The sequence below is a fragment of the Nycticebus coucang genome, chromosome 21 (genome assembly GCF_027406575.1).
Source record: "Nycticebus coucang isolate mNycCou1 chromosome 21, mNycCou1.pri, whole genome shotgun sequence".
Taxonomy (NCBI): Eukaryota; Metazoa; Chordata; class Mammalia; order Primates; family Lorisidae; genus Nycticebus; species Nycticebus coucang.
The window spans coordinates 39,292,429-39,320,158 of NC_069800.1; the positions used below are offsets into that span (position 1 = coordinate 39,292,429).

The following is a 27,730-nucleotide window of genomic DNA, read 5'->3' on the forward strand; positions in this document are numbered from 1 at the left end:
TTGCCTGATGATTTGAAGGAATTTATGGATCAATAGATACTTAGTTGTGTTGGCATCTTTCATTCTTTTTTTAAGGCTGAATAATATTACATTGTATGGATATGTCACATTTTATTTATCTATCAGTTGATGGACATTTGGGTTATTTCTAGTCTTTGGCTATATGAACAAAACTGCTATAAGTATTTGTGTGTAAGTTTTTCTATGGGTATGTTTTCCTTTCTCTGTGATACATATATAAGAGTGAGATTGCTGGGTCATGTGGTAACTCAGTGTTTAACTTTTTGAGGAGCTACCAAACTTCCACAGTGGCTGCACCATTTTACATTTCTAGTAACACTTGTTACTGTGTGTCTTCATTACAGCCATCCAGAATGGGTGTAAAGTAGTACTTCGTTAAGGTTTTGATTTGTATTTTCCTCGTGACTAATGATGTTGAGCATCTTTTCATGTGCTTATTGGCCATTTGTATATCTTCTTTGGAGAAATGTCTGTTCAGATCCTTTGCCCATTTTTAAATTGGGTTGTCTTTTTGTTACTGAGTTTTTAGAGTTCTTTATGTGTTTGTTGTGGATACCAGTCCACTGGTGGATACAGTTCCACTATTTGCAGGTAACTTTCCCTTATTCTGTAGATTGTCTTTTTTTTTTTTTTCTTTTCTTTTCTTTTTGTTTTATTTCAGGTTAATGTGAAGGTACAAATGACCAAATCAGAATATTTGAAATTGTTAGGTACAGTCCCTCTTGTAGCTATGTCCTGCATCCAAAACATGTATAGGTTATCTTTTTCTTGATGATATTGCTTATATTATAAAAGATTTCAATTTTAATGTAGCCTAAGTTGTCTGTATTTTCTTTTGTTTTTTGTACTTTGGGTATTGTATCTAAATTTGCCTATTCTGAACATTTCATATAAGTTTAAAATGAAATAATGTGGCCTTTTGTGACAGGCTTGTTTCACTTAATGTAATGTTTTCAAGAGTCACCCATATTGCATTCTTTTTTTCTGGCCAAATAATATTCTATTGTATGAATATGAATATACCACATTTTATTTATCCATTCACCATTTGATGGAAATTTGAGTTTTGTCTGCTTTTTGAGTGTTATGAATAATGCTGCTATGAACATTGGTATACAAGTTGTTTTGTGGACATATGTTTGAATTCTTTTAGCTCTTCTAAGAGTCTTACGATTTTAGGTCTTATATTTAAATCTATAATCCATTTTGAGTTGATTTTTGTGTATGGCGTGAGGTAGAATTCCAAATACATTCCCTTTCCTATAGATATCTAGTTGTCCCAGCATCATTTGTTGAAAAAGCTCTTCTCTCCCCCATTTCATTGTCTTAGAACCCTTGTCAAAAGTCAGTTGACTATAAGTGTAACCCCTTTATATCTGGACTTTCAGTACTGATCCATATATCTAGCCATAAGCTAATACCATACTGTTTTGATTAGTAGCTTTGTAGTAAGTTTTGAAGTCGAGAAGTGTGAGTCTTCTAACCTTGTTGTTTTTTTCCAAGATTTTTTTGGCTATTCAGGATCCCTTGCGTGTCCATATACAGGAGTACCTCATCTTATTGCACTTAGCTTTATTGCACTTCACAGATACTGCATTTTTTTACAAATTGAAGTGTTGTGACAACCATGTGTCAAGCTAAGTCTGTCAATGCCATTTTTCCAATAGCATGTTTCACTTTGTGTCTTACAGTTTGTGTAATCATTTTTAGCAATAAAAGTTTTTTTTTTTTTTTTTTTGAGACAGAGCCTCAAGCTGTCGCCCTGGGTAGAGTGCCGTTGGCGGGGCCAGACTGGATTTGAACCCGCCAGCTCAGGTGTATATGGCTGGCGCCTTAGCTGCTTCAGCCACAGGCGCCGAGCCAGCAATAAAATATTTTTAAATTAAGGTGTGTGGTTTTTGTTTTTGTTTTTTTTAGAAATAATATATATTTAATAGACTGAAGAATAGCGTAAACATAACTTTGTAAACACAACTTTTCCACAGTGGCTGCACTATTTTACCTTTCCAGACATCATCTTTTCCACATCCTTGGTTTTTTTGTTTGTTTGTTTGTTTTTTGTTTTTCTTTCTTTTTTTTTTTTGAGACAGAGTCTCTAACTGTCGCCCTAGGTAGAATGCTGTGGCATCACAGCTCACAGCAACCTCAAACTCTTGGACTTAAACAATTCTCTTGCCTCAGCCTCCCAAGTAGCTAGGACTACAGCTGCCCGCCACAACACCCAGCTGTATTTTGTTGTTGTAGTTGTCATTGTTGTTTTAGCTGGCCTGGGTTGGATTCAAACCCACCAGCCTTGGTGTATGTGGCTGGTGCCCTACTCACTGAGCTACGGGTGCTACCAACATCCTTGTTGACGTACCTGTTATTGTGAGTTACAGCCAGGCAGAGTGGGTGTGAAGTAGCACTTCGTCAAGGTTTTGATTTGTATTTCCCTCATGACTAGTGTACCAGGAAACCAAAAATTCTGTGTGACTTACTTATTGTAATATTTACTTTTTTTGCAGTAGCCTACAACTGAAATCCACAGAATCTTTGGCATATCCCTGTGCATTTTAAGATCAACTTGTTAATTTCTGCAAAAAAGCCAGCTAGGGTTTTTATAGTGATTGTCTCGCATGTGTAGATCAATTAGAGAAATATTAGTCATCTTAGCATTAAGTGTTCTGATCTATGAACAGATTTTTCCATTTACTTATTATTTTTCTCAAGAATGTTTGTAGTTTTTAGTGTACAAGTGCATTTCTTTTGTTAAATTGATGCCTACCTTTTTTTAACACTATTATATTTGACATTATTTTCTTAATTTCTTATCCTTGGAATGTTTATTGCTAATGTACAGAAATACAATTGTTTTGTTTGTTTGTTTGTTTGTTTTTTTGGAGACAGAGTCTTAATTTATCGCCCTTGGTAGAGTACTATGGTGTCACAGCTCACAGCAACCTCCAACTCCTGGGCTTAGGTGATTCTCTTGCTTCAGCCTCCCAAGTAGCCAGGACTATAGGCACCCGCCACAATGCCTGGCTATTTCTTTTAACTTTTTTTTTTTGTAGAGACAGAGTTTCACTTTATCGCCTCGGTAGAGTACCGTAGCATCACAGCTCACAGCAACCTCCAACTCCTGGGCTTAAGTGATTCTCTTGCCTCAGACTCCCAAGTAGCTGGGACTACAGGCGCCCGCCACAACGCCCGGCTATTTCCCGGCTATTTCTTTGTTGCAGTTTGGCCAGGACCAGGTTTGAACCAGCCACCCTCAGTGTATGGGGCTGGCACCCTACCCACTGAGCCATAGGCACTGCCCAGAATTGATTTTTATGTACACAATGAATGATATTTTTACAGCTAAGAACGTTATTAATAACATTAAGTTCTGGGAGAGCACAGTGGCTCATGCCTGTAATCCTAGCACTCTGGGAGGCCAAAACAGCCAGATTGCTTGAGCTTGGGACTTTAAGACCAGCCTGAGCAAGAGCAAGACCCCCGTCTCTACTAAAAACTGAAAAAATTAGCTGGGCTTTGTGGTGGGCACCCATAGTCCCAGGTACTCAGGTACTCAGGAAGCTGAGGCATGAGGATCACTTGAACCCAAGAGTTTGAGGTTGCTGTGAAGTATGGTAGGTAGCCCCACAGCACTTTACCCAGAGCAACAGAGTGAGACTGTGTCTAAAAAAAAAATAGAAACCATTAAGTTTCTTAGTATTTTCTAGTACTCAACCACATTCAGATTTTCTTTTTTTTTTTGGTAGAGACAGAGTCTCACTTTATGGCCCTCAGTAGAGTGCCGTGGCCTCACACAGCTCACAGCAACCTCCAACTCCTGGGCTTAAGCGATTCTCTTGCCTCAGCCTCCCGAGTAGCTGGGACTACAGGCGCCCGCCACAACGCCCGGCTATTTTTGGTTGCAGTTTGGCCGGGGCAGGGTTTGAACCCGCCACCCTCGGTATATGGGGCCGGCGCCTTACCGACTGAGCCACAGGCGCCGCCCCAGATTTTCTTCATTTGTTATATTTAGTATATAAATAAGGGCCACACACTGCATTTAGTTATTATGTCTTTTAAACTTAATTTAATCTTAGGCAATCCTTTTTTTTTTTTTTTAAATGTTTTTTTCATAGTTGGGTCAGACAGCCTATAGGTATAGCCCACATTCTGGATTTGTTAGTCTCTTTCTTCAATGTGTCAGTTAACTATGTTTCTGTCCACCTTATATCGCTTTCACGGAAAGCTGGCTCCAAAGCACTGGTTCTCAATCTTGGCTATACACCAAGGAGTTTTAAAAAATAGTAATGCCTGCCTCTCCTCCATTCTGATTTAACTGGTTTAGGGCAGTGGTCCTTAAACTTTAACAGACATCAGAATCACCTGAAGGGCTTGCTAAACACAGATTGCTGGGCCTCGCCCAGAGTCTGAGTTAGTAAGTCTGGGGCAGGGCCTGAGAATTTTTATTTCTAACAGGTTTCAGGTATTCCTCCTATTGGTTTGGTGAACACATGCTGAGAACTATTGGTCTCTCATGAGGTTTGAGCAGGATATTTTCAAAACGCTGTAGGTGATTTTAATGTGCATTCTGGCTTGAGAACCACGGAGCTAATTGTTTCAGCCAACAATGATCTTAGTCTGAATCCATTATTTCATTAGTGGTTAAAAAACATTGTTTTTCTGTTCTGTATCATTCCTTCCACATCACGATCTGGAATTTTTCTATAAAGAAAAACTTTTCAAAGGAATTTTTTTTTTCTGAGACAGAGTCTCACTATGTTGCCCTTGGTAGAGTGCCATGGCGTCACAGCTCACAATAACCTCAAACTCTTGGGCTTAAACAATTCTCTTGCCTCTCATCCTCCCAAATAGCTATGATTACAGGCGCCCACCACAATGCCTGGCTATTTTTTGGTTGTAGTTGTCACTGTTGTTTGGGAGGCCTAGGCTGGAGTCCAACCTGCCAGCTCTGGCATACGTGGTCGGTGCCCTAACCACTGAGCTACAGGCACGAAACCTCAAAGGAATTTTTTAATGACCAAATTTTAAATTTGGGAAGGAACCCTTAAAATTAAATATATATATATATATGTTATACTGTGCTCTTTGTATGTATATACATCTAGAAAAAAGGTCAGAATAAAATATATATCAAAATAATAGTTATTTCTAGATACTAAAATTGTGGGTAATTATGTTTTTTACATTTTCTGATATAAAGATCAGAAAAACCTAAGTATAGGTTATGAAAAACAAAGAGAAATTATTATCTCCCCAAAATATTTTTTTCCTAAGGAAGCCATTTTTCATTGTCATAGCTCTTTTTTATATCTTTTGAATAAACAATGAGTCAGCCTGTTTCTCACAGTCCCCTATACTTGTGTGGTGTTTGTTCTGCGTTACCCCCACATAAGCAGCCCTTTGGCATTGTTCTGTCCTAAGGTTTTGAAAGAGTGAAGGCAGAGCTGTGATAGGAGTCAGTCATCACCGTGGAGCCATGCAGCCCAGTGCGTTCCGGTTTCCTTGTTTGAAATGTTTCCTGGGCACTTGTCAGGCAGAGACTCTTCTCAGGAATGGCCTTCATTCTCAGTGCACTAAGGGACCACTAAGGGACTGAAATCCATTTGGTTCTGCTCTTTGTCTTGGTTGATTAGAATGGGACATTTTCCAGATTGAACAACAAGCCCTGGGACTGGAGGAAGGCAGCTTAATTTCTAATCTGTTTTCAGCAATTTTTTGTTTGTTTTGAGACAGTGTCTCACTCCATTGACCAGGCTAAAGTTCAGTGGCATGATCATAGATCACTACAACCTCAAACTCTTGTGCTCAACAATCTTCCTGCCTCAGCTTCCTGAGTAGCTAAGACCATAGGTGCACACCATCACGCTTGGCTAAGAGACAAGAGTCTCACTATATTACTCAGGCCGGTCTCTAACTCCTGCACTCAAGCAATCCTCCTGCTTGGTCTCCCAAAGTACTAGGAATATAGGCATGAACCACTGCACACAGCCAGCTCTCAGAATTTTATTATTTATTTATGAATGAGACAGGGTCTCACTCTGTCTAGAGTGCTGTGCCCTCCGCCTAGCTTACAACAACCTCAAACTCCTGTCCTCAAGCAAGCCTCCCGCTTCAGTCTCCTGAGTAACTGGGACTATAGGCACCTACCACAATGCCCAGCTAATTTTTCTATTTTTGATGTAGAGATGGGGTCTTGCTTTTGCTCAGGCTGGTCTTGGACTCCTGAGCTCAAGGAATCCTCCTGCCTTGCCTCCCAGAGTGCTACACTCCCAAAGTGTATGATTATAGTCATGAGCCACCACACCCAGCCTTGTTTTTGGCATTTCAGAAGTTACTGACCTGGGTTAGCAGCACCAGTGGCCCTCCACCAGTGTAGCCCCAGGCATTGCTTCCTTCAGCCTGTTCACATCCTCAAGCTGCTCCTGCCCAGGCAAAAGTAATTTCTCCATATTTCTAAATCAGACCAAGTCAGCACCTATCATATGTTAAGAGTGCTGCACCATTACCTATTTGTCTCAGTCATGAACATGTCATTTGTATCTGTATCCTGTATCTGTATCTCTTTGTATGATGTTATGATGTCTCAGTCATGAACATGTCATTTGTATCTGTATCCTGTATCTGTATCTCTTTGCATGATGTTAGGTCCATAGTACCTGCTCAGTGAATGTTTGCTGGATGTCTGATTACCATTGTACATGAGACCAGATAGCCAACACTCCATGTGTATTCTTCATCTATATTCACCCATGTTCTGTGTGCTCTTACAGGCATCTTATTATAGAAAACTTTATTCCTCTGGAAGAAAAAAATAAAATTATGAATAGATCATTCTTTGATGAAGAGGAAGATCATTGGAAATTACACCCTATAACCAGACTGGAGTAAGTCACTGTTAACTTTAAGTAGACTTTCATGTGGGGAGAAGGGCAAAAATGTTGATAAGTTGGACATGGACAAAAGGGTATGGTAAGAACACAGTATGATTCATTTTAACCAAAATTCAATGGCATTTCTAACTTAGGTAAAAGTTTATTGATGAGTGTGGTAATAGGAATTGGAAGACTTTGTCACGGTAAACTAACGACCTTACTCAAGCTCTTGCATTTCCGTTTCCCTAGTTGTGGAATGAAGTATGTGCTAGGCCAAATGAGGGGCAGCACAGAAGTGTTTTCTGTGTGTCAGCCTGACCCACAGTGTTGAGGACTCTCAGTCTGAGTCTGAGCCCTGCTGGGAAGATGGGAGTCGTCTGCTAAGGATGCAGAGGTGGGGAATGTTGACAGCTATGCTTTTGTGTCTGCCATCTAAGAACTGGATGATGACTAAGCTCTCTTCTGGCTTAAAAGATGAATGACACTCACATCTGAATCAGAAAGCAACTCAAGCAGAAAATAGAAGCAGCTCCTACCCTACTTATTATATCATTCCTTGGTCCAGGGAGTTACTTGCTTCAGGTTCTGTCTGGCTCAGAGTTTTCTAAGTGCTTGTTCCACAGGACCAATCCTGGGGCTGGGGCTGTGGGACACATTTCAGCCAGGCTTCTAACAATGCAGTCCATTTCCAGGAATCAGCAGATGATGAAGCGGCCAGTCTCAGCCGTTGGATATAAGAGACCACTGAGCCAACATGCAAGAATGTCCATGATGATGCGTCCAGAGGCTCGATACAGGGTGAGAGAATTGTTTTGGGGTTTTTCTTTTCTCTTTTTTGGAGTAGTTTAGATCTGTATAAACCCTTAGGGAAGTGTTCTGCCCAGAGTTTGTGCCCTGATGCTTAAGATATTTATAACAACAATTGGGCAGTACCTGTGGCCAGTGCATGGGGCGCCAGCCCCATATACCAAGGGTGGCTGGTTCGGGCCCGTCCCCGGCCAAACTGCAACAACAACAAAAAATAGCCGGGCGTTGTGGCGGGCGCCTGTAGTCCTAGCTACTCGGGAGGCTGAGGCAAGAGAATTGCTTAAGCCCAGGAGTTGGAGATTGTTGTGAGCTATGTGACGCCACGGCACTCTACCGAGGGCGATAAAAGTGAGACTCTGTCTCTGTCAAAAAACAAAACAAAACAAAACAATTATGACAAATAAATAAATATAATAACAATAATGATAACTAAGTAAAGTAGAATAAGGTTTAGAAAGTGAAGACTAGGGAAAGAGGAGAGTGCAGGCATCTGTTTGGTTTTCTTTATTTTTTTTGCAGTTTTTGGCTGGGGCGGGTTTGAACCCACCACCTCCAGCATATGGGGCCAGCGCCCTGCTCCTTGAGACACAGGCGCTGCCCCAGGCATCTGTTCATAGTGGACAGCAAACATTAACAATAAACTTCAGGGTGGCGCCTGTGGTTCAGTGGGTGGGGCGCCAGCCCCATATATTGAGGGTGGTGGGTTCGAACCTGGCCCCAGCCAAACTGCAACAAAAAATAACCAGGTGTTGCGGTGGACACCTGTAGTCCCAGCTACTCGGGAGGCTGAGGCAAGAGAATCGCGTAAGCCCAAGAGTTGGAGGTTGCTGTGAGCCGTGTGACCCCACGGCACTCTACCCGAGGGCAGTAAAGTGAGACTCTGTCTCTACAAAAAAAAAAAAAGAGAGAGAATCGCCTAAGCGATTCTCCAGGAGTTGGAGGTTGCTATGAACTGTGATGCCATGGCACTCTGCCCGAGGATGACAAAGCGAGACTCTGTCTCAAAAAACAAAACAAACAAAAAAAGCAATAAACTTCATGGGCGGCACCTGTGGTTCAAAGAGTAGGGTGCCGGCCCCATATATTGGAGGTGGTAGGTTCAAACCCAGACCCAGCCAAAAACTGCAAAAAGGGAAGATTTCTACATAAAATAATAATAATAATAAATAAATAAAAATAAATAATAAACTTCAAAATGCTCTGTGGGAAGCCAGCAAAGATTGCAGATGCCTTGTGACAGTAGATGGGCTTGTGCTAAAGAACTTCCAGTACTTCCGTCCCACATACTGCCTGTCAGAGCCGGGCACGGTGGCTCACACCTGTAATCCCAGCACTCGGGGAGGGCCAGGCGGGTGGATTGCTGGAGCTCAGGAGTTCCAGACCAGACCTGCCTATACAAGAGTGAGATCTGGTCTCTACTAAAAATAGAAAAACTATCTGGGCATAATGGACATGCCTATAGTCCCAGCTACTTGGGAGGTTGAGACAAGAGGATCACTTGAGCCCAAGAGTCTGAGGTTGCTGTGAGCTATGATGTCACAGCACTCTACTGAGAGCAACAAAGTGAGACTGTCTCAAAAACAAAAGAAAAAATTGCATGTCAGTCATGTAGTCATTTAAAGTGACGTAATTGAGGACTATTTAATGACCAAAAAATATTTTACAATAAAAATTCCATGAGAGTCTTGGTGTCCATAGCACAGTGGTTATAGCGCTGGCCATATACACAGAGGCTGGTGGGTTCGAACCTGGCCTGGGCCAGCTAGAGCAACAATGACAACTGCAACAACAACAACAAAAATAGCTGGGTGTTGTGGCGGGTGCCTATAGTCCCAGCTATTTGGGAGGCTGAGGCAAGAGAATCATTTAAGCCCAAGAGTTAGGGATTGCTGTGAGCTGTGATGCCATGGCACTGTACCAAGGGCAACATGAGACTCTGTCTCAAAAAAAAAAAAAAATGCCTTGAGAGCTTCTATTTGTAAGTACTTGCTATGTTCTGGACACTATTGCTTTCTCTAATTGAACTCTCCTACCTAATTGATGCAGTGAGTCGGATAGCTGGCAAGTAGGTGAACTTGGAGACATAATGTCCAGTTATAAAAAATTTATACCAGAAGTGTGTATATGAATAAAAAAATCTGTTACGAAATATATCAAAATGTGAACTGGTTATCTCTGGTTAGTGGAAGTATGCTCAATTTAAATTCTCTTCTTACTGTTTACCTGCATTTTATAACTATAAACAGGGAACCTGCATTATTTTTATAATGAAAGATTTTCACTTAAAATTGAAAAAATGAGAGTCTCCCTTGGCAACCGGAGCCAAACAGAAGATTAGGATTAGTTTGTTCCCCAGGCACTGTTCTTCCTGGCACTTCATTATTTAAAGTAAAGAAAAGGAAGAGCAGGATCAGTGGGGTTTTATATGGGGGGTGATGAGCGGTATTATGTCACTCAGCATCCTCAGAAGCATTTTTCTAGTAGTTGCTGATGTTCATGTCTTAAGCCAAAAACATGATTTTGAAGGGCCCAAATCAAATATGCCGGTTTTTAGGGATCTAACTGGATTCAAAAGTAGAATTTAAAGCAGCAGAGACTCTCGAATGTCTTTAGCAGTAGATATGCTTCTTCTGGAGAAATTTTATGCACTATCTGAATATCTAAAGCTGGGAAATGGAGCCGATCTCTCTCTTCACCTTCTCTCTGCAGTAGCTCCACCTGCCCCACCCCTGGAGCCCTGGGGCTAGAGTTTCACTGACTAGGAGGAGTTAGAGGAGAAGATGGCAGGCATGAAACTGTGGGTGCTCTTCCCTCTGTACTCTTGTCTGAAGTATTAGGAAAGGTTCACCACCAGAAACCAAATGAAGGAATGAATCAATCCACAAGGCCAACTATGAGGTTTTTTAAATGCACATGTAAGCATGTGTACCGTCACGTACACCCTCTGCTTGCATCCACTGCCTTCTCCCTTCTGCAGCTGCAAAGTTCATCAGTGCTGCTGCTGTAGGTGGTGACATTATTGGTAATTACCATTTTCTTCTTCATACATTTTTGTATTTTCAAATTGTCAGTAATACATAGGTTTTGCTTAATTAATAATTTTTCCTGGATCATTTCCCTTAGGCTATAAGACATGTTCATTGTTTAAAAGAAAGAGAAGGAAAATATAGGAAAGCATAGAGAAGAAAATAAAAATCACCTGAATCCCACCAGAAAAAAAATGATAAAACTACATTAGTTCTTCTTTTTTTTTTGAGACAGGGTCTCACTTTGTTGCCCCAGTAGGTGCTGTGGTGTCACAACTCACAGCAATCTCAAACTCTTGGGCTTAAGTGATTCTCTTGCCTCAGCCTCCCAGTAGCTGGGATTACAGGCATCCACCACAACACCTGGCCATTTTTTTTTTGCAGTTGTCATTGTTGTTTAGCTGGCCTGTGCCGGGTTTGAACCCGCCAGCCTCGGTGTACGTGGCTAGCGCCGTAACCACTATGGGCACTGAGCCCACGTTACTTCTTGTAAGCAGGTTCTTTCTTGGCAGGCCCTGAATAGTTCTGTTCTTGGAGGGTCCTAGATTGCTTGCCCTCCCTGTGTCTGAAAGGAGGCAGACCTAGCTGGTGATGGCTGTAATTCTGCAGGCAGAAAACATTGTGCTGTTAGAGTTGGACATGCCCAGCCGGACCACCAGAGACTATGAGGGCCCAGCCATCGCCCCCAAGGTCCAGGCTGCTCTGGATGCAGCACTGCAGGATGAAGATGAGATACAGGTGGATGCATCATCCTTCGAAAGCACTGCAAATAAGAAATCTAAGGCCAGGTGAGTGACTTTGATGACCTGTGTTTGAACAGAACATATTTGAACAAGGACAAACCAAGGTAAAGGGTAACAACAGTGTTTGCTTATCATGGAACACTTTGCAGAACGTGCTAGAAAATGATGCCATATTACTTCTGTGTTTACTTATTTATTCCCAAAATATTTATGGTTGAGACACTATGCCAGGTATACTGAATACAAGAATGCTTAAAGCACCCAGACCTGTAAGGAGCATGTCTCCTGGTGAAATTGGGGTCAGTTCTTCAGTTCCCAGTAGGTGTTAGGTCATCCTAAGTGCTTTATAAGAATTAGGAAACCCAGCAAGTAAGTGGCAGAGCTGAAGTTCAAACCTGGGTTTGTAGATATAGAAATCCACTACTCAGGCTCCAGGCCTCCATGCTAGGTTTATCTCATCCATTTGGTGTAAGAGTAGAAATTCTATTTTATTAAATTTTAGATTAGATGCTTCAGGAAAATAACTGGGTGGAAACCCCCAAATGGAAGAAATTCTACCTGCAAATTTAATACTGTTTTGTCAATTTGGAAAAGACAGTCAAGTGACTCAGTGCCTATAGCTCAAGCGGCTAAGGCATCAGCCACATATACCAGAGCTGGCAGGTTCAAATCCAGCCCAGGTCTACCAAAACAACAATGACATCTACAACCAAAAAATAGATGGGCATGGTGGCGGGCGCCTGTAGTCCCAGGTACTTGGGAGGCTCAGGCAAGAGAATTGCTTACACCCTAGAGTTGGAGGTTGCTGTGAGCTGTGACACCACAGCGCTCTACCCAGGGTGACAGCTTGAGACTCTGTCTCAAAAAAGAAAAAAAAAAAAAAAAGACAAGCTTTGATTTTAATGGAAGAACAATTATTAAAAATCAGAGTCCCTTCCTCAGGGTTTAGCCTTCTGTTGGGAGGCCGTGTTAGCCTTACCCAGAGGGTCAGGCTGTGCCAGCCTAGTGTTTCATAGCTGAAAGTATGCTTGTTTTCAGCCATTGAAGAAAGGCCACTTGGAATCTTTTTTTTTTTTTTTTGTAGAGACAGAGTTTCACTTTATTGCCCTCGGTAGAGTGCCATGGCATCACACAGCTCACAGCAACCTCCAACTCCTGAGCTTAGGCGATTCTCCTGCCTCAGCCTCCTGAGTAGCTGGGACTACAGGCACCCGCCACATTGCCTGGCTATTTTTTTGTTGCTGTTTGGCCGGGGCTGGGTTTGAACCCGCCACTCTCGGTATATGGGGCCGGCGCCCTGCTCACTGAGCCACAGGCACCGTCCAGGCCACTTGGAATCTTAATAGTACTTGATATGTCAGGGATGAAGATGGAGATGTGCAATATAAACATGTGTTTGACTTTTGCAGGCCTAAAAGTGGAAGGAAGTCGGGATCCTCATCTTCTTCCTCAGGAACCCCTGCATCTCAGCTTTATCCACAGTCTCGGGGGCTTGTTCCAAAGTAAAGCAAGTTCCTCCTCTCCCAGGGCGTAAACAGCATTTGCCTTCTGAGAGAAGAGACGAGAAAAAAAGCTGCAGAGAGAACTTGAGCCTAAACTCAGAACTGTTCCCCTGAGGAGAAGCAATGGCCTCTTTGCAGATTAACCAACTTAATCTGGTTGAATGTGCTGGTCCTAATCTGGCACTCAGTCCCTCTGGGAAATGTCTTTTAACTAGCATCTCAGAAATGCATGGATAAGGTAAAGTGCAGTAGTCCAAGTGGAAAGCAAGAATATGACCAGCGACCTTGCTTCCCTTCTCCCTTTTCTTCTTTTCCTTCCCCTTCTCCTGCCCTCACTTCTCTCCCCTCTCCTTTTCTAGCCTGTTCTTTACACTGGGCTCCCTTCTTGTTGAACAATAGGGCAGAATTACTTTGGCAGGACCACATCTTTGGAGCCTTAGGATAAAATGACAGTGAGGTTGAAAGGCCCTAGAACTTGAATGTGTGCCTGTTCTTGTAGGAGACATGCGAAATCTCATTTGGATCCAGGCCCCAGGTGGGCACCATCAGCGACCTCGCTTCCATGCACATCTGTGAGAATTGGATCTGCTCAATGATGAAATCTCTTCCAATCTCTGCTCCTGAGGGATTCAATGTTGGAAGCAATGAAATAACATTCCCTTTGCCTCCTTGGAGCATTTAGGGAAACAACTTCTTTAAAACCTCAAAACCATGACCATCCTGTCAAAGGCCTGAGTCTACAAGCCGGTGCCATGTCATACAGTACACCATGTCACTTTACTCTTTATTTGTCACCATCTTTTCCCATGCACACATCCTCTGAGCATCCTTGCAGAGATAGGCCCATCATCTGCCCCAGGCGTGTGTGCTGCAGTGTGCCTATGCTGTGGGAGAAGGGAGGCTGACTCTACCTTCTCTAGCAGGACTAGAATTGAGGGAAGGAGACACATAGTGGCACTTTTGAATTCCCCATTTTATTCCATATTGGCATAAAGAGCCAAAGAGTAACTAGCCCGATGAAGAGATGGAGACGCGAGACTCAGTGCAGTGGGAAGGGAAGACATAACCGTTGGAAGTAAAGGAGTCCTGCCTGCTTTCAGTAGAGAACTCACCGAATCCTGGAACTGTGGCTCCCTCTAGGTGGAGCCTGAGATGCTGGAGAGGAGTGGCTGTGTGATGGAATAGGCTCAGAGGAGAGTTCAGAATTCCCGTTTACATATACTAGTTTGGTTTGTAAGTTTTAGTTTCTTGTATTATTGAGATTCGAATCTTCGTTTTATGTTGGTCATCAGGTGACTGTTACTCTTATTCTCCCCCTCCCCCAGAGAAGCTCTTAAGTGTGTATGAGTGTGTGAACACAGTGGTGCCTGTGTTCTGTGAGTGTGTCCATGTGTGTCTGTAAGAGAGAGAGACCAAGAACTTGCCCAATTTTAGAAGTATACTAATGTGCAGTTATTGCCTTTTGTCTGTATTAAAGGCCCATTTAATGACTAATCCAGGCTGGAAGCACTTCCACAGGGATGTCTGAGTCCATGAGCCAAGCCTGAGGGGACAATAGGAGTCCCCAGGTCTGCCACACTGGTGCACCTTGCTGGCATGGTGCCTCAGGACAGTGGCGACTCAGGTGGGCCCTGAGTTTTTATATTTTAACTCAGCTGCTCAGTTCCCAGGGCACAATTCTGGATCAGAACCTGTGGGAAAGAGGAGGTACCAAGTGCAATGTCTTAGCATTCTGCAAGACGGAGGTCTGTTGTCTGGCTGCTTATCTCCTTTTTAGTAACCATTCTTTTTGCACCTAGGACCCTTTTTGGCAGTTCCCAGAGCATAATGGAGCCTTCCCTCATCGTTTCTCTAGATCAAACCTGTTTCTTATTTATGAAGAATTTGCCTGTTTGAATAGGAACCAAACAATGAGGTGGATAGCCTAAGATGGTTATCTGCTGGTTACACGTCTCTCACACCATATTTCCTCAAAGTTAGTCTGAATTCTGTAGGCCAAAAATATTCATGTAGCATATCTGAGAATTGACAACTACAAGTAACACCATACCTTAAAACTAAGATCTCAAGGTGTCTTTTCTGACCAAGAGTGATTAAGTGACACATAGAACTTTTCTACAAAAGTCAAAGAAGGAAGCGAGGTTGACAGGCATGATTCTTAAAACAAATTCACCTTGTACTTAGCTGTGTTGGTGTGGTGGTCTGTGGACGCAGAGTAAAGGAACACCCACTTGGAGGGAAGCTGTCTCCGGTGCTTTTCTTCTCTCAGAATGGATCCGATAAATATTTGAATAGAGCAGATGGTAGAATGTCTTGCCACCAGAAAGCTCCTGCTTTCGGTTCTGAATTGAACCAAGTATGTAGAGGACTTACCAAGCCCACTGAGGCACCAGGTTTTTAATGTCTGTTAGGCATGCTAGAATGGTCCAAGCCATCTGAGGGCCATCATGCCAGTTACAACTACTGAAGTCCTAACAGGATCTAGTGATTATCAGGAGAAGGAGTTTGAGACTGTGCAACCTTCTTCAGACCCCTGTGTGCTCTGGTTGATAGAATGTATCTGGCTTGGTATTTTAAAGTCACAAGACCCCTGGATTCAGAGCGCAAGGCCACAAATCATAGGCATGAAGCACTTTCTTATGACTCTGACCTAATGTTGGATCGTTCCCCCTAAGCTTGCATGTTGCTTGAATTGCTCCACCCACACCTCCATGACCAAGGGCGCCAGAGAGCTGCAGCTCAGGCATGGGCCACTCTCTGCTTTTCCTGTCAGACTCTTGTAAGTCCTTCCTCACTGAATGTAGAACCATTGCCAAGTTTCTGAGAAGTGTCGATTCCCTGTTAACATAGGGTATCAGTTCTGCCTCAACATTTCCCACTTGAGGTGGAGGCATAGTGCAAACAACACCTTGGACCATTTAAATCCCATCAGTGGATGAAAATGGGGCTATTAATATACTCTAAAAGCCATACTAAAAATGCTCAGAGGGAACTGGATAAGAATAGTGGGCCTGGCTATTGTCTGTCACACAAGGCTTTGTCTTGTATTTGTTCAGAAATCTGTCACCTTTCTGCCTGCCCTCTCTTGAATGAAATACTTTCGAGGTTATTTATGAAAGGAGTGATCCTGGGGCAGGCAAGAAGTGGTGGGCTTTATGGCTCCTTGGCGTTGCTATTGATCTTGACCTTCTCTTTGGCTACCTTTAGACAAAGAATATGCCAATACTTGGGGCTCTAAGTTTTACAATTGATATTTATTTGTATCATCTCTTTGTCTAGGAATGTAAAGGTGATTCTAAACTAAGATGTGTAATAAAAATCAATCAGATTTATTGTACCTACACAAAGGTGTCCTCATAAATGTCTTTGAAAATGACATGTCCATGGTTGACACACTGCCATTTTCATTAAATATTTTAATTGGACAGGAGCGGAAAATGAAGATTGAGGTTGGAATGTTGACATTTAAAAAAATACAGCAACAAGGAAAAAGGACATAATATGAAGACAGAGTGACAAATAGAAGCTTTTCATGTTTTCCCAAAGAAGTTCCTGAGACAGGCCTGGATAACAACGGGCATGAAATTTTTTTTTAACTTCTGTGTTTGGTTTTTTAAATTCCATTGAATAGTATTACTATACATTACACTTTAAAATATATCTGTCTGTCTTAACATAAAAATATTTTATGTTGTCGTCAGGGAAAAAAGAAATACCGAAAGTGGGCCACACATTGTCTGTGGTTTCTCATGTCCTCGGCCTGCTAGGGTATACCTTTGGGGGGTTGTGCACCCTACTTGAGGAGGACTGAGCACAGACTCTTGATGCTGGGTTTGAAGGGTTTAAAGTCTGATGTTGCCACTGCTTACAAGGTGTATAACGATGAGGAATTTAATTTACCGCTCTGAACATTGGGGTCCTCGCCTGTAAAGTGGGTTGCAGGGCCACTGTGAGAATTAGCAATAGCATTTAAAGCAACAATCACAGTACATGGTCTAGAGCAGACATTTTAATAAGCCCTTATATTTGGAAGATACCGTGAGTAATTTGTATCCCAAGAAGCTGGAGTCAATATTGGGCATACCATCTTCACCAAAAAAAAAAACCTCAAGAAAAGCTGCTAACCATTAGAAAATATATATAAATATATATATAGAGAGAGAGAGCGCACACTTACTATGTGCCAAGCTGCTTTAGGCACTAGATAAACAGATGTAGCACCAGCATGTTCCTGTCCACATGGAGCTTGCGCTGTAATGGGGGAGAAAGAGGGGTAAATGTTAACCAAATGCACACAAACATATAATTATGAATTGTGATAAATACCATGAACTGATCTTAGAATAGTGGAGACCTAATTTAGATGGGGTGGGTAAAGAAGGGAAGGGCTTTTGAAGACATGGCCTTTACAGTGAGATCTAGAGGAGGAGTTAGCTGGGTAAGAGGGGAGGGAAGGGTAGTTGTGAAGGGATGGGGGTACAGCATTTGCAAAGGTCTTGCAGAAGTGGAATTTCACAAGAAGGCAGGCGTCTGCAGTCCCTTTTTACCCTCAGTAGAGGGAAGCATGTTGAAAAAATTACAATATAGGCCCTTAAAGATCCCTACATGAAATTTAAAGAGCACAAAGAAGACAGTGGCCTGCATGACTCAGGCACAAGTTTTTCTTTTTTTTTTGTAGAGACAGAGTTTCACTTTATTGCCCTCGGTAGAGTGCCGTGGCGTCACATAGCTCACAGCAACCTCCAACTCCTGGGCTTAAGCGATTCTCTTGTCTCAGCCTCCCGAGTAGCCAGGACCACAGGCGCCCGCCACAACGCCCGGCTATTTTTTGGTTGCAGTTCAGCTGGGGCCGGGTTTGAACCCGCCACCCTCGGTATATGGGGCCATCGCCTTACCGACTGAGCCACAGGCGCCACCCATCAGGCACAAGTTTTGTAATTGTCTTTCTTTATAAGATGCTCTCAAACCATATGTAATGTCTCTTCCTCTCCCTTCCTAAAAGGGTTAAAAACTATAGCTTGGCTTACCCTAAACAATTAGTAGTTTAGAATAGTTGAAAATCCATTACCCAGAAAGGCAATGTTCAAAGTGCTATTTGAAGAATTGTGAGTTTGTTAATGAAAATGACAGAATTCTGGGTTGGGCCAGAGGCTTAATTCATCAGGGGAGATAAGAGGACAGGGCGCCTGGACAACTCGGAAATTGTTGCCAACCCAGTTGTGTTTTTAATCTTTGAATTTTTTTTTTTTTTAATCAAGAAACTACTAAATCCTGGGAATTATTTTGAACTTTTAAACTGATAATTGAAGTCTTGGGGCTCGTAATTTTGGCAGGCCCTCCTATGCTTGAATGCCATCTGATAGAAGTTTACCCTGAGAATCTGGTCTCCAAGGACCATGTGGTGGTCACATCTGCCAACTGGGTTGTCAGTGGCATTTGTCAAGGACGTAACTGTAGCTCTTGCAGCTGCTCCCATTTCATCCTTGGTTTCTGTTACTAGTTTTGTGGTTAACCAGTGCCTGAGTGCTTCAGTTAGAGGAGCCAACTGAGGACTTGCTGTTGGGGTCGGGGTGCGGGCAGGAGGAGAAGTGCTAGCTCATCTCTGAGGACATTGTAGCCCCCTTGTTGAATGCCTGTTAAGCACCAGGTGTCTTGGTCTGCGCTGGAGGCAGGAAGAGGAAAAAAACATGGTGTGTCCTTTCTGAGGAGAGGGGAGACAAAGCAAAGCACAGCAATTCTGAGTGCTTGGTACCTATGAAAAGGTTGCCACCCCTCATGCCGCCATTTGGTTCCTGGAGTCAGCTGCTTTCCTGCCTGGCTCCACATCTTCATAGATGCTATGCTCTCTGCCTAGAAAAGTTTTCCCCTCATTCTTTGCTTGGTTATACTCCTAATCATCTATCAGGAACCAGATTAATGTCGCCTCCTCAGAGAAGCCCAGGTGTTCCGATTTTCCGTCATCCCCACCTGGCTGTATGGTGTCTCACCACACCTTGCTCCCTTTTTAGTCCTTTTCCCCATTTGCAGTTATGTAGTTCTTTGCTTTGTCTCTCTCACTAGACAGTAAGTTCCCTGTGGGGTTGTTCTCTTGTCATCTTTCAGCTTGTCACTGAGATAAATTGGATGGCTAGGTAGGTTCTGACACCTACAGCTCAGAACTAAGTGTCACCTGTCACAGAAAGGAGCAATATGGCAGGGGTGGGAAAGGAAGGCTTTCAAAGGAGGCAACAAAGAGTGAGTAGAGTCTCACCTACTTGGGAAGGAGGGAAGAGATGCCAGATGATGGAAAGAACAGGAACGAGAAGCGCATGGGGAGTTCCTGGAGTTGGGAACCTGAGCCGCCTGGAGTGTTGCAGTGGAGAATGGCTGGTGCACCATGGCTCTCCCTGTTGATAGGGGGAGAGTCCTTGAAGGCTTGTGTGTGTGAGAGAGCGGGTGTTGGGGAGTAAAGCACAGCCCTATTTACAGGAGCATTTTTCCCTAAGCCGTCCTGGCATGCTATTATTTCTCTGTGAGATAGCAGACAGCAATTTCACTAAGTGCTTGCTTTAAGTTTGCCTGCTGTTCACACGGTTTCTGGGCTTAGCTGGCAAATTCCATTCTGTGAGGAGCTTTCCCTGGCTCAGGTCACTCCCTAAGGCATTCCAAGGAGCACTTGAGCTTGACTATTAGATCTTAAGTTCCCCGGGAGTGGGGCCCAGGAATTTTTCAGAGTAGTGGGCATGAAGATGGCCCTTTTGCTCTGAAGCTGAGAAATTAAGCTCTTGCCATTGGTTTTAAAATTTATCTTCCTGTTCTGTCAACAAAAAATTTACATATGTCATTCAAGACTGCATCATGGGGCTCGGCCCCCGAGCTCAGTGGTTTGGGCACCAGCCACATACGCCAGGGCTGGCGGGTTCAAACCTGGCCTGGGCCTGCTAAATAACAATGACAACTACAAAAAAAAAAAAAAAAAGCCAGCCTTGCGGCAGGCGCCTATAGTCCCAGCTACTTGGGAGGCTGAAACAAGAGAATCTCTTAAGCCCAAGAGTTTGAGGTTGCTGTAAGCTGTGATGCCACAACACTCTACCGAGGGCAACATAATGAGACTCTATCTCAAAAAAACAAAAAAAACAGCCTGCAGATCCCACCCTTCCACAGCTCTGGACCTGGTAGGAATTCAAGATGAGCGGTGCACAGATATGGCACAGAGAGGGTCACAGATTTTCATAAAGGGCAGCTTCTTTGTTAGATTAGCTCGGGGGCAAAAAGGAACCAGGGCTTTGACTTCAGATTCATTTATCCATTTTTTGAGCGTCTACTAAGTACTGAGGATTATTCTAGGTCTTAGATTCTAGTGCTGGAGACAGGTGGTCAGAAGTGCTCTGAAATTATTTTAAAACCTACAGGTCAGGGGTTAGAGAGTAAGGAGCAGGGGTAGGTGGGGCAAGGCTTGATTGGAGGTCAGGAAAGACATCTCTGGAGCAGTATATACATTTGAGCAGAGCCCCGAGTGCGGTTAGACAGCAAGCCGTGTGAGTATCTGGAGGCACAGTATTCCAGGGTAAAGGAGCCACAGAGCAGAGGCCTGGAGGAGGGAGTGTGTTCGGGAGCAGCAAAGGAGGAAGTGTGGCTAGTGGGCAGTAGGTTGGGAAAGTGGCCAGGGCAGAATCTGAATTGGAAGGGACTTTTATTAGGGAGCCATTAGACACCTCTGAGCCAAAGAGGGAAATGATCTGACATCAATGCTTTCAAAGGATCGCTGTGGCTACTCTGCAGAGGACAGACCACAGGGAGCAAACGGGCAGCAAGGAGACCACTTTGGACGGATGTGTGGCCCAGGAGGTGGGGGCAGAGAAGCAGGACACGCCGCAGAAACAGGAGAGGTGAGAGGAAAAGAAGTAACAACGATTCCAAGGTTTTTGATGTGAAGCTTACTGAAAGTCCACTCCTGTTTTGTTTTTTAAAAAGGGGGGCCACATGGAGCCACCCTTTTTAAAAAACAAAACAACTACAAAAACTGGGATACCCAGTTTATTGAGATACACAGTCGTGAGTCACTCATCAATGGAGGAGACATTCTAAGAAAGGTGTTGTAAGGGACTTCATCATGGTGCCAACATCACAGAGTGCACATCTGGGCTGCGTGGGACTGCATACTGTTCTTAGAATACGAACCTTGGCAGCACGTGACTGTACTGAATACCCTGGGTAATCATAACACAGTGGTAACTATTTGTGTATCTAAATTTATCTAAATAGAGAAAAGGTACAGTAAAAAATAGTCTTATAATCTATATGGGACCTGTCATTGACCAAAACGTCCTTACGTGGTGCATGATTATAATTCACCCATTTAATAGTATATTAGAATTATAGTATAGAATAGTATAATTAGAATTACCATGTAATTCACCCATTTAAATAGTATACAATTCAGTGTTTTGTTTTTAGTATATTCACAGTTATGCAACCATCACCATCATCAATTTTAAAACATTTTCATCATCTCCCCAAAGTACCCGTAAGCAGTCACTCCCCATTCTCTCTCAACTCCATGGCCCTAAGCAACCACTAATCTACTTTCTGTCTCTTCCGTCTGCTGCTAGCCCTGGTCTGTGAGGCTTAAAAAGATAACATGAAAAGAAAACACGAGAGCTTGTCTAACAGGCCAAGCAGAGTGGCCCTGACCCTTGGTTTGCCATCCTCAAACAGGACAGCTGTGATGGTGCGTCACTGAGCAGCACGGGCAGCGGCGAGGAGTATGGGTGCTATGAACTCTGAACTCACCATTTCCTAGCTCTGTGATTTTGGTAACATTTTTAAACCTCCCTGGGGACTTAGATTGCTAACTGTCAAAAAAGGATCACAGCAAGTGCAATCATTCATTGCTGAGAAATGGATCCTTAGCAATTTTGTCATTCTGTGAACACCTACCGTGTACATACACAAACCTGGAGAGTATATTTTTACTTGTGTACATTTTTCATATGGAAAACCACCTGTCCTAGCACCATTATTGACTATCAGTCATTTCTTGTACTTGATCTGCAGTGCCAGTAATGCAGGTCAGGTTTCTATGGATGCCACTGCAATGTTATGGGACCACCAGTGTATATGTTGTCTGTCATTGACTGAAATGCCCTTATGCAAGGCATGACTGTAATTCCTAAGCTGCTGCGAGTCAAAACATGTGGAGCACTGGGAATGGTGCTTGCTATGTAGCGAGTGCTCAGTGAATGTTAATTGGTACGTTGTTAGCATTATTAGTCAGTTAAGGAGTCCTTCAAACAGGCGGTAGCTCCCAACTTCAAGGCTAGAAATGGACATTTCTGAATCCAGGCAGTGGCAAGGGTAATGGAGAAAGACTACTGACCTATTTTTAGTCTTGGCTATGCCTTCTGTTGGATCTGTACCTTTGCAAAAATCACTTGTGCCTCTATGCCTCAAGTTTGTTCATCTGTAAAATGGGGGTTAAAAATCACCCTTCAGGGGTTCTGTGGGGAATTCAGTCATATATAGTACTTACATATGCCAAGCATGGTCTTGAACACAATAGAAAAAATTTCCCTCCTGGGCCAGGCACAGTGGCTCATGGCCTATAATCCTGGCCCTCTGAGAGGCCGAGGTGGATGGACAGCTTGAGCTCATGAGTTCGAGACTAGCCTGAGCAAAAGTGAGAACCTGTCTCTACTAAAAATACAAAAACTGAGGCAAGAGGATCGCTGGAGCCTGAGTTGGAGGTTGCTGTGAGCTATGACGCCACGGCACTCTACCCAGGGCTACAGCTTGAGACTTTATCTCAAAAAAAAAAAAAAAGAAAAAGGAAAAACTTCTCTCCTAGAGCTTATGTGGAGCTAGTGGAGAGAGATTAAAAAGTAAATAATAATCATAATAAATAAGAAAGCAATCTGTAAAGCACCTAGTGCCTGGCATGTGGTGAGCTTTCTATAACTGGTAACAGCCGGGCGCTGTGGCTCACGCCTGTAATCCTGGCACTCTGGGAGGCCGAGGTAGGAGGATCACCTGAGCCCAGGAGTTTGAAACTGGTTTGAGCAAGAGTGAGACCCTGTCTCTACTAAAAATAGAAAAACTAGCAGGGTGTTATGGTGTGTCCTGTAGTCCCAGCTACCTGAGAGACTGAGGCAAGAGGATCACTTGAGCCCAAGAGTTTAAGGTTGCTGTGAGCTATGATGCTGCCATGGCACTCTATCCAGGGGTGACAAAGTGAGACTTTCTCTCAAAAAAAAAAAAAAAAGATAACATGAAAAGAAAACATGAGAGCTCGTCTAACAGGCCAAGCAGAGTGGCCCTGCCTTTGCCCACTGCCCTGATTTTTACCATATATATATACATATATATATGTATATATATATGGTAAAAATTCGGTTTATTATGTGAAAGCATTTTTGTACCACTGGACAGCACAACAGATAGGCGAAGGTGGTTGTGCCAGGAGAATGTTGCCTTCACTACAGCCTCACCTCACCCAGTAAATTTCACTCAGGCCCCAAGCCCTCTTTCCTGTTGCCTAGGTGAGATTTTGTCTCTCCAGGGACAGAGCTTTTTTCTCACCTCTCTTCAGTGGCATCTACTGAATGCCACTTTGGCCTGTACATTTTGCTGGCTGCTGGGGCTATGGAGCTGCAAAAGCAAGAAAAGTGTGGTCAGGAGGGCAGGGAGGGAGCCTCCGGCACTCTGGGAACTTTGTGGCCAAGCACTTGAGAGCTAGACTCCTGGGAAGACCCTGAAGGCTTCTGAGCAGATAAACTAAGACTTCACAACATTCTTGTTTAAATCCTACATGGTAAAAGTAAACGTTTGCATTGTGGCTAAATGCATAATTTATATTTAAGGACTGCAGTCAAACCAAAGAGCTACAAAATGGAGCTGTAAGAACATGTGGAGACCTTGGGGCAAATAATGTCGCAAGGTGAAGACAGTACACTGCTAGATGAGCAGGAAATGTGGCAAATGTAGCAGGGAGGTTATGGAGCTGGAAAACCTGGGTTAGCACTTACATTCCCTCAGCAAGCTATTGTACTTCCATAAAGAGGTTAATGCTGACCCTGCGGAGTTGCTGAAAGGATTGAAGAAGTAGCCACCAAGTGCCTAGCACTTAACAGGCCCACAATAAAATGCATATATTGTTAGTATTTATAGTAATATTTATTAAGAAGTGCAGTATTATGGAAAGAGCTCTTGTGTCCACCAGACCTATGTTGAAATCCTGACATGTCCAGAGGAAGTTGCTTAACATTTCTGAGCCTTGGGTTGTCACCTCACTTCTACGATGTATGACTACCTCCTTTGTAGGATTGAGGTAGGGAATAAATATGATAATATAGTTTCTAGGTTGCATGGTAAGGTGTTAAGTGCTATTTTAAATTAAGCCAAGCATGGTAGTACATACTCTTAATCCCTGCTACTTGGGAGGTTGAGGCAGGAGGATCCCTTATACCCAAGAGTTTCAGGCTGCAGTGTGCTATGACAGTGTCTGTGGATAGCCATTGTACTCCAGCCTGGGCAACATAGCAAAAACCTGTCTCTACAAAAAAAAAAAAAGGGAGAAGAAAGCAAAATGCAGTCTGAGCTTTAGTGAATCGTCTGGTTATGAAATTATATATTCTGATAATTATAAAATTCAAACCATACAGAAACATTTAAAGAAGTAATTATAAATCACTGGAAATTCCATTACCCAGAGCTGATGATAATCTTTGGATATAATATACTATGGAAGTTCATAGTACTTACCTTGTCATGTTTTACTCACTAATGTGCTGTGAACATATGCATATATCCAGTTGATAAATATAAATTTATATTATTTTTTATGGCTGCCTAGTATTCTACTGCATTGTTTACGCTAGAATTTATTTAACAGTATTGATGATCATTGAAGTCATTTCTAGATTTTTACCATTTTATACAATAATATATTAAGTAACCTTGGACGAAGATCATTGTCCACTTACTTAATTTCCTCCTGGGATAAATCACCCTAATTCGATTACTAGATCAGAAGGTTTTCCCATTACAATTTTTTTCTGTTAGCCAGATCTTTATTCAAACCTTGATATACTCAGAGCAAGTGTGGTTTTTGTTCATATTGCTGAACTACCTCCTAAAACAACTGTATGAAATTGCATTTCTACTAACAGTGTTAAGTTGTGCCCACTTCCCTGTACTCTTGCTAAAACTGAATTCTGCCAATCTGTATAACCTTTGCCAATCTAACCTATTGAAAAATGATATCTCAATTTTGTTTTTATCTGTAGTTCCAAGATTACTAATGAGACTGAGAACTCAAAAACAAACAACAACAACAACAAAAAATCCCCAGGGCCTGTGGCTCAGTGAGCAGGGCGCCGGCCCCATATACCGATGGTGGTGGGTTCAAACCCAGCCCCGGCCAAACTGCAACAACAAAAATAGCCAGGCAGGTGGCGCCTGTGGCTCAAAGGAGTAGGGTGCCAGCCCCATATGCTGGAGGTGGCGGGTTCAAACCCAGCCCCAGCCAAAAACTGCAAAAAAAAAAAAATAGCCAGGCATTGTGGCAGGCGCCTGTAGTCCCAGCTACTGGGGAGGCTGAGGCAAGAGACTCGCCTAAACCCAGGAGTTGGAGGTTGCTGTGAGCTGTGATGTCATAGCACTCTACCAAGGGTGATAAAGTGAGACTCTGTCTCTAAAAAAAATAAAATAAAAAATGAAAGTCAATTGCCTTCATCTTATATAAAAACAAACTAAAAGACATAATGTAAATAACCACCCAGTTTGACATAATAAAAAAAAAAAACCAGGGCCTTGCTATGTTGCCTAAGCTGGAGTGCAGTGGCTATTCCTAGACGTAATCATTGCACACTATAGCCTTGAACTCCTGGGCTCTACCTCCTACCTCATCAGCCTTCTGAGTAGCTGAGACTACAGGTATCTCATATCATGACTGACTCCATTCTGTTACTGACTTTCACCTTTTCTCCACCAATTCTAAATGTTACCTTTATCATGTACTACATTTCCTTATACACCTGTTTCTTTTTTTTTTTTTTGGTCTGAACACTGGTTCCAGTCACAACCGAGAACTTTATTGGACACAGCTCCGGGCCTGGTCTGGCACAACCCCAAGGCCCGATGGAAGGGGGTTCATCCAATAAGTCTCAGCAAACAGGGACCCACAGCGTGACACTACCTAGGGGTTACTATATAGTAGGAAGATGAGGGCTTCTCCACAGACATGAACAGATCAAATCTTTATAAATAAACATCCAGTGAAGAGAAAAATGACAACTCTAATTCATCCTTATACACAGCACTCTAAAGCAGGTGGTGGGGTGGCTGGCGGCCTGCATCCTCACTGGCCAGGGCCTGGAAGGATGGATGAGGGGGCCCAGATGTCCACGGCACGGGGCGGCAGGGGCAAGGCCAGGAAAACAGACGATGGGCACTAGGACACTGCGCATGTACACCTGACTGTTTCTGTGCTCTGTTTGGCTTAGTAAATCTGACTCTATTCCTTTGTCAAAATTGCTCTGTTTTAGTTGTGGTAGCTACCTAATATAGTTTAATATCTGGTAGAACAAGTCCCAGCTCATTCATGTTCTTCAAACTTTTTTTTTTTGAGACAGTTTCACTTTATCAACTTCCATAGAGTGCTGTGGCGTCATAGCTCACAGCAACCTCAAACTTCTTAGGTTCAAGCGATTGATCCTCTTGCCTCAGCCTCCCAAGCAGCGGGGACTACAGTCACCCACCACAATGCCTAAGAAGTTTTTAGAGATGGGGTCTTGCTCTTGCTCAGGCTGATCTGGAACTCATGAGCTCAGGCAATCTACCCGCCTCAGCCTCCCTAAGTGCTAGGATTACAGACATGAGTCACTGAGCCCCGCCTTTCAAATTTTCTTGACAGGAGAGTAGAGTGGTTAAATACATAGAGTTTGAGGTCAAATAGCCTGGAGCTTTAATCCCAGGTAAGCCAATCACTAGCTAACTAGCTGTGTGACCTTGAACAAGTTATTTTTTTTCTCTCAGGAACCTCTGCTTCCTCACCTGCACAATGTTAATATCTGCTTCCTCATCTGCACAATGTTAATAATAACAGTATCAAAAAAATAACAGTATCCACTTCATGGGGGGAGAGGTTGTGAAGATGAGATACAATATAGCCAGTCCCTGGGACAGGGCCTGGCACCTGGCAAGTGGTCAGAAAATGTTAGGTCTTTTTATGATGAAAATGATGCATCTGTTTTTCCAGTTGAATTTTAGGATGATTTTGCCAATAAAATCTCACTGAGATCTTTGTTGGGATGATTTTACTTGGTGGGCTAATTTGGGGATAATTAATATCAACATTCTATAAAGTCTTTCAGTCTAAGGCAAGCTCTGATTGCCACTGGTTCAAGATTGTATACTTCTTGGGCGGCGCCTGTGGCGCCGGCCCCATATACCGAGGGTGGCGGGTTCAAGCCCGGCCCCGGCCTAACTGCAACCAAAAAATAGCCGGGCGTTGTGGCGGGCGCCTGTAGTCCCAGCTGCTCGGGAGGCTGAGGCAAGAGAATCGCTTGAGCCCAGGAGTTGGAGGTTGCTGTGAGCTGTGTGAGGCCACGGCACTCTACCGAGGGCCATAAAGTGAGACCCTGTCTCTACAAAAAAAAAAAAAAAAAAAGATTGTATACTTCTTGGTAGAGTTTTGTAGTTTTCCTCATTTAAGACTTGCACACTTTATTTCCAGTTGTTATAATATTTTTGTTGCTCTTGTGAATGGAATCCTTTACCTCCAT

General features: G+C 43.1%; 1 protein-coding gene across 1 annotated transcript in view; it reads left to right on the plus strand.

The window, feature by feature from the left end:
* Positions 1-16,311, plus strand: part of KIF3B (kinesin family member 3B) — a 58,091-nt gene extending 41,780 nt beyond the window's left edge. Inside the window, exons 6-9 of the mRNA XM_053574205.1 lie at positions 6,789-6,902; positions 7,583-7,688; positions 11,333-11,511; positions 12,876-16,311. Coding sequence (XP_053430180.1) covers positions 6,789-6,902; positions 7,583-7,688; positions 11,333-11,511; positions 12,876-12,972 — 496 coding nt within the window. The 3' untranslated portion in view covers positions 12,973-16,311. The remainder of the gene's footprint in view (positions 1-6,788; positions 6,903-7,582; positions 7,689-11,332; positions 11,512-12,875) is intronic.
* Positions 16,312-27,730: the final 11,419 nt, after the last annotated feature.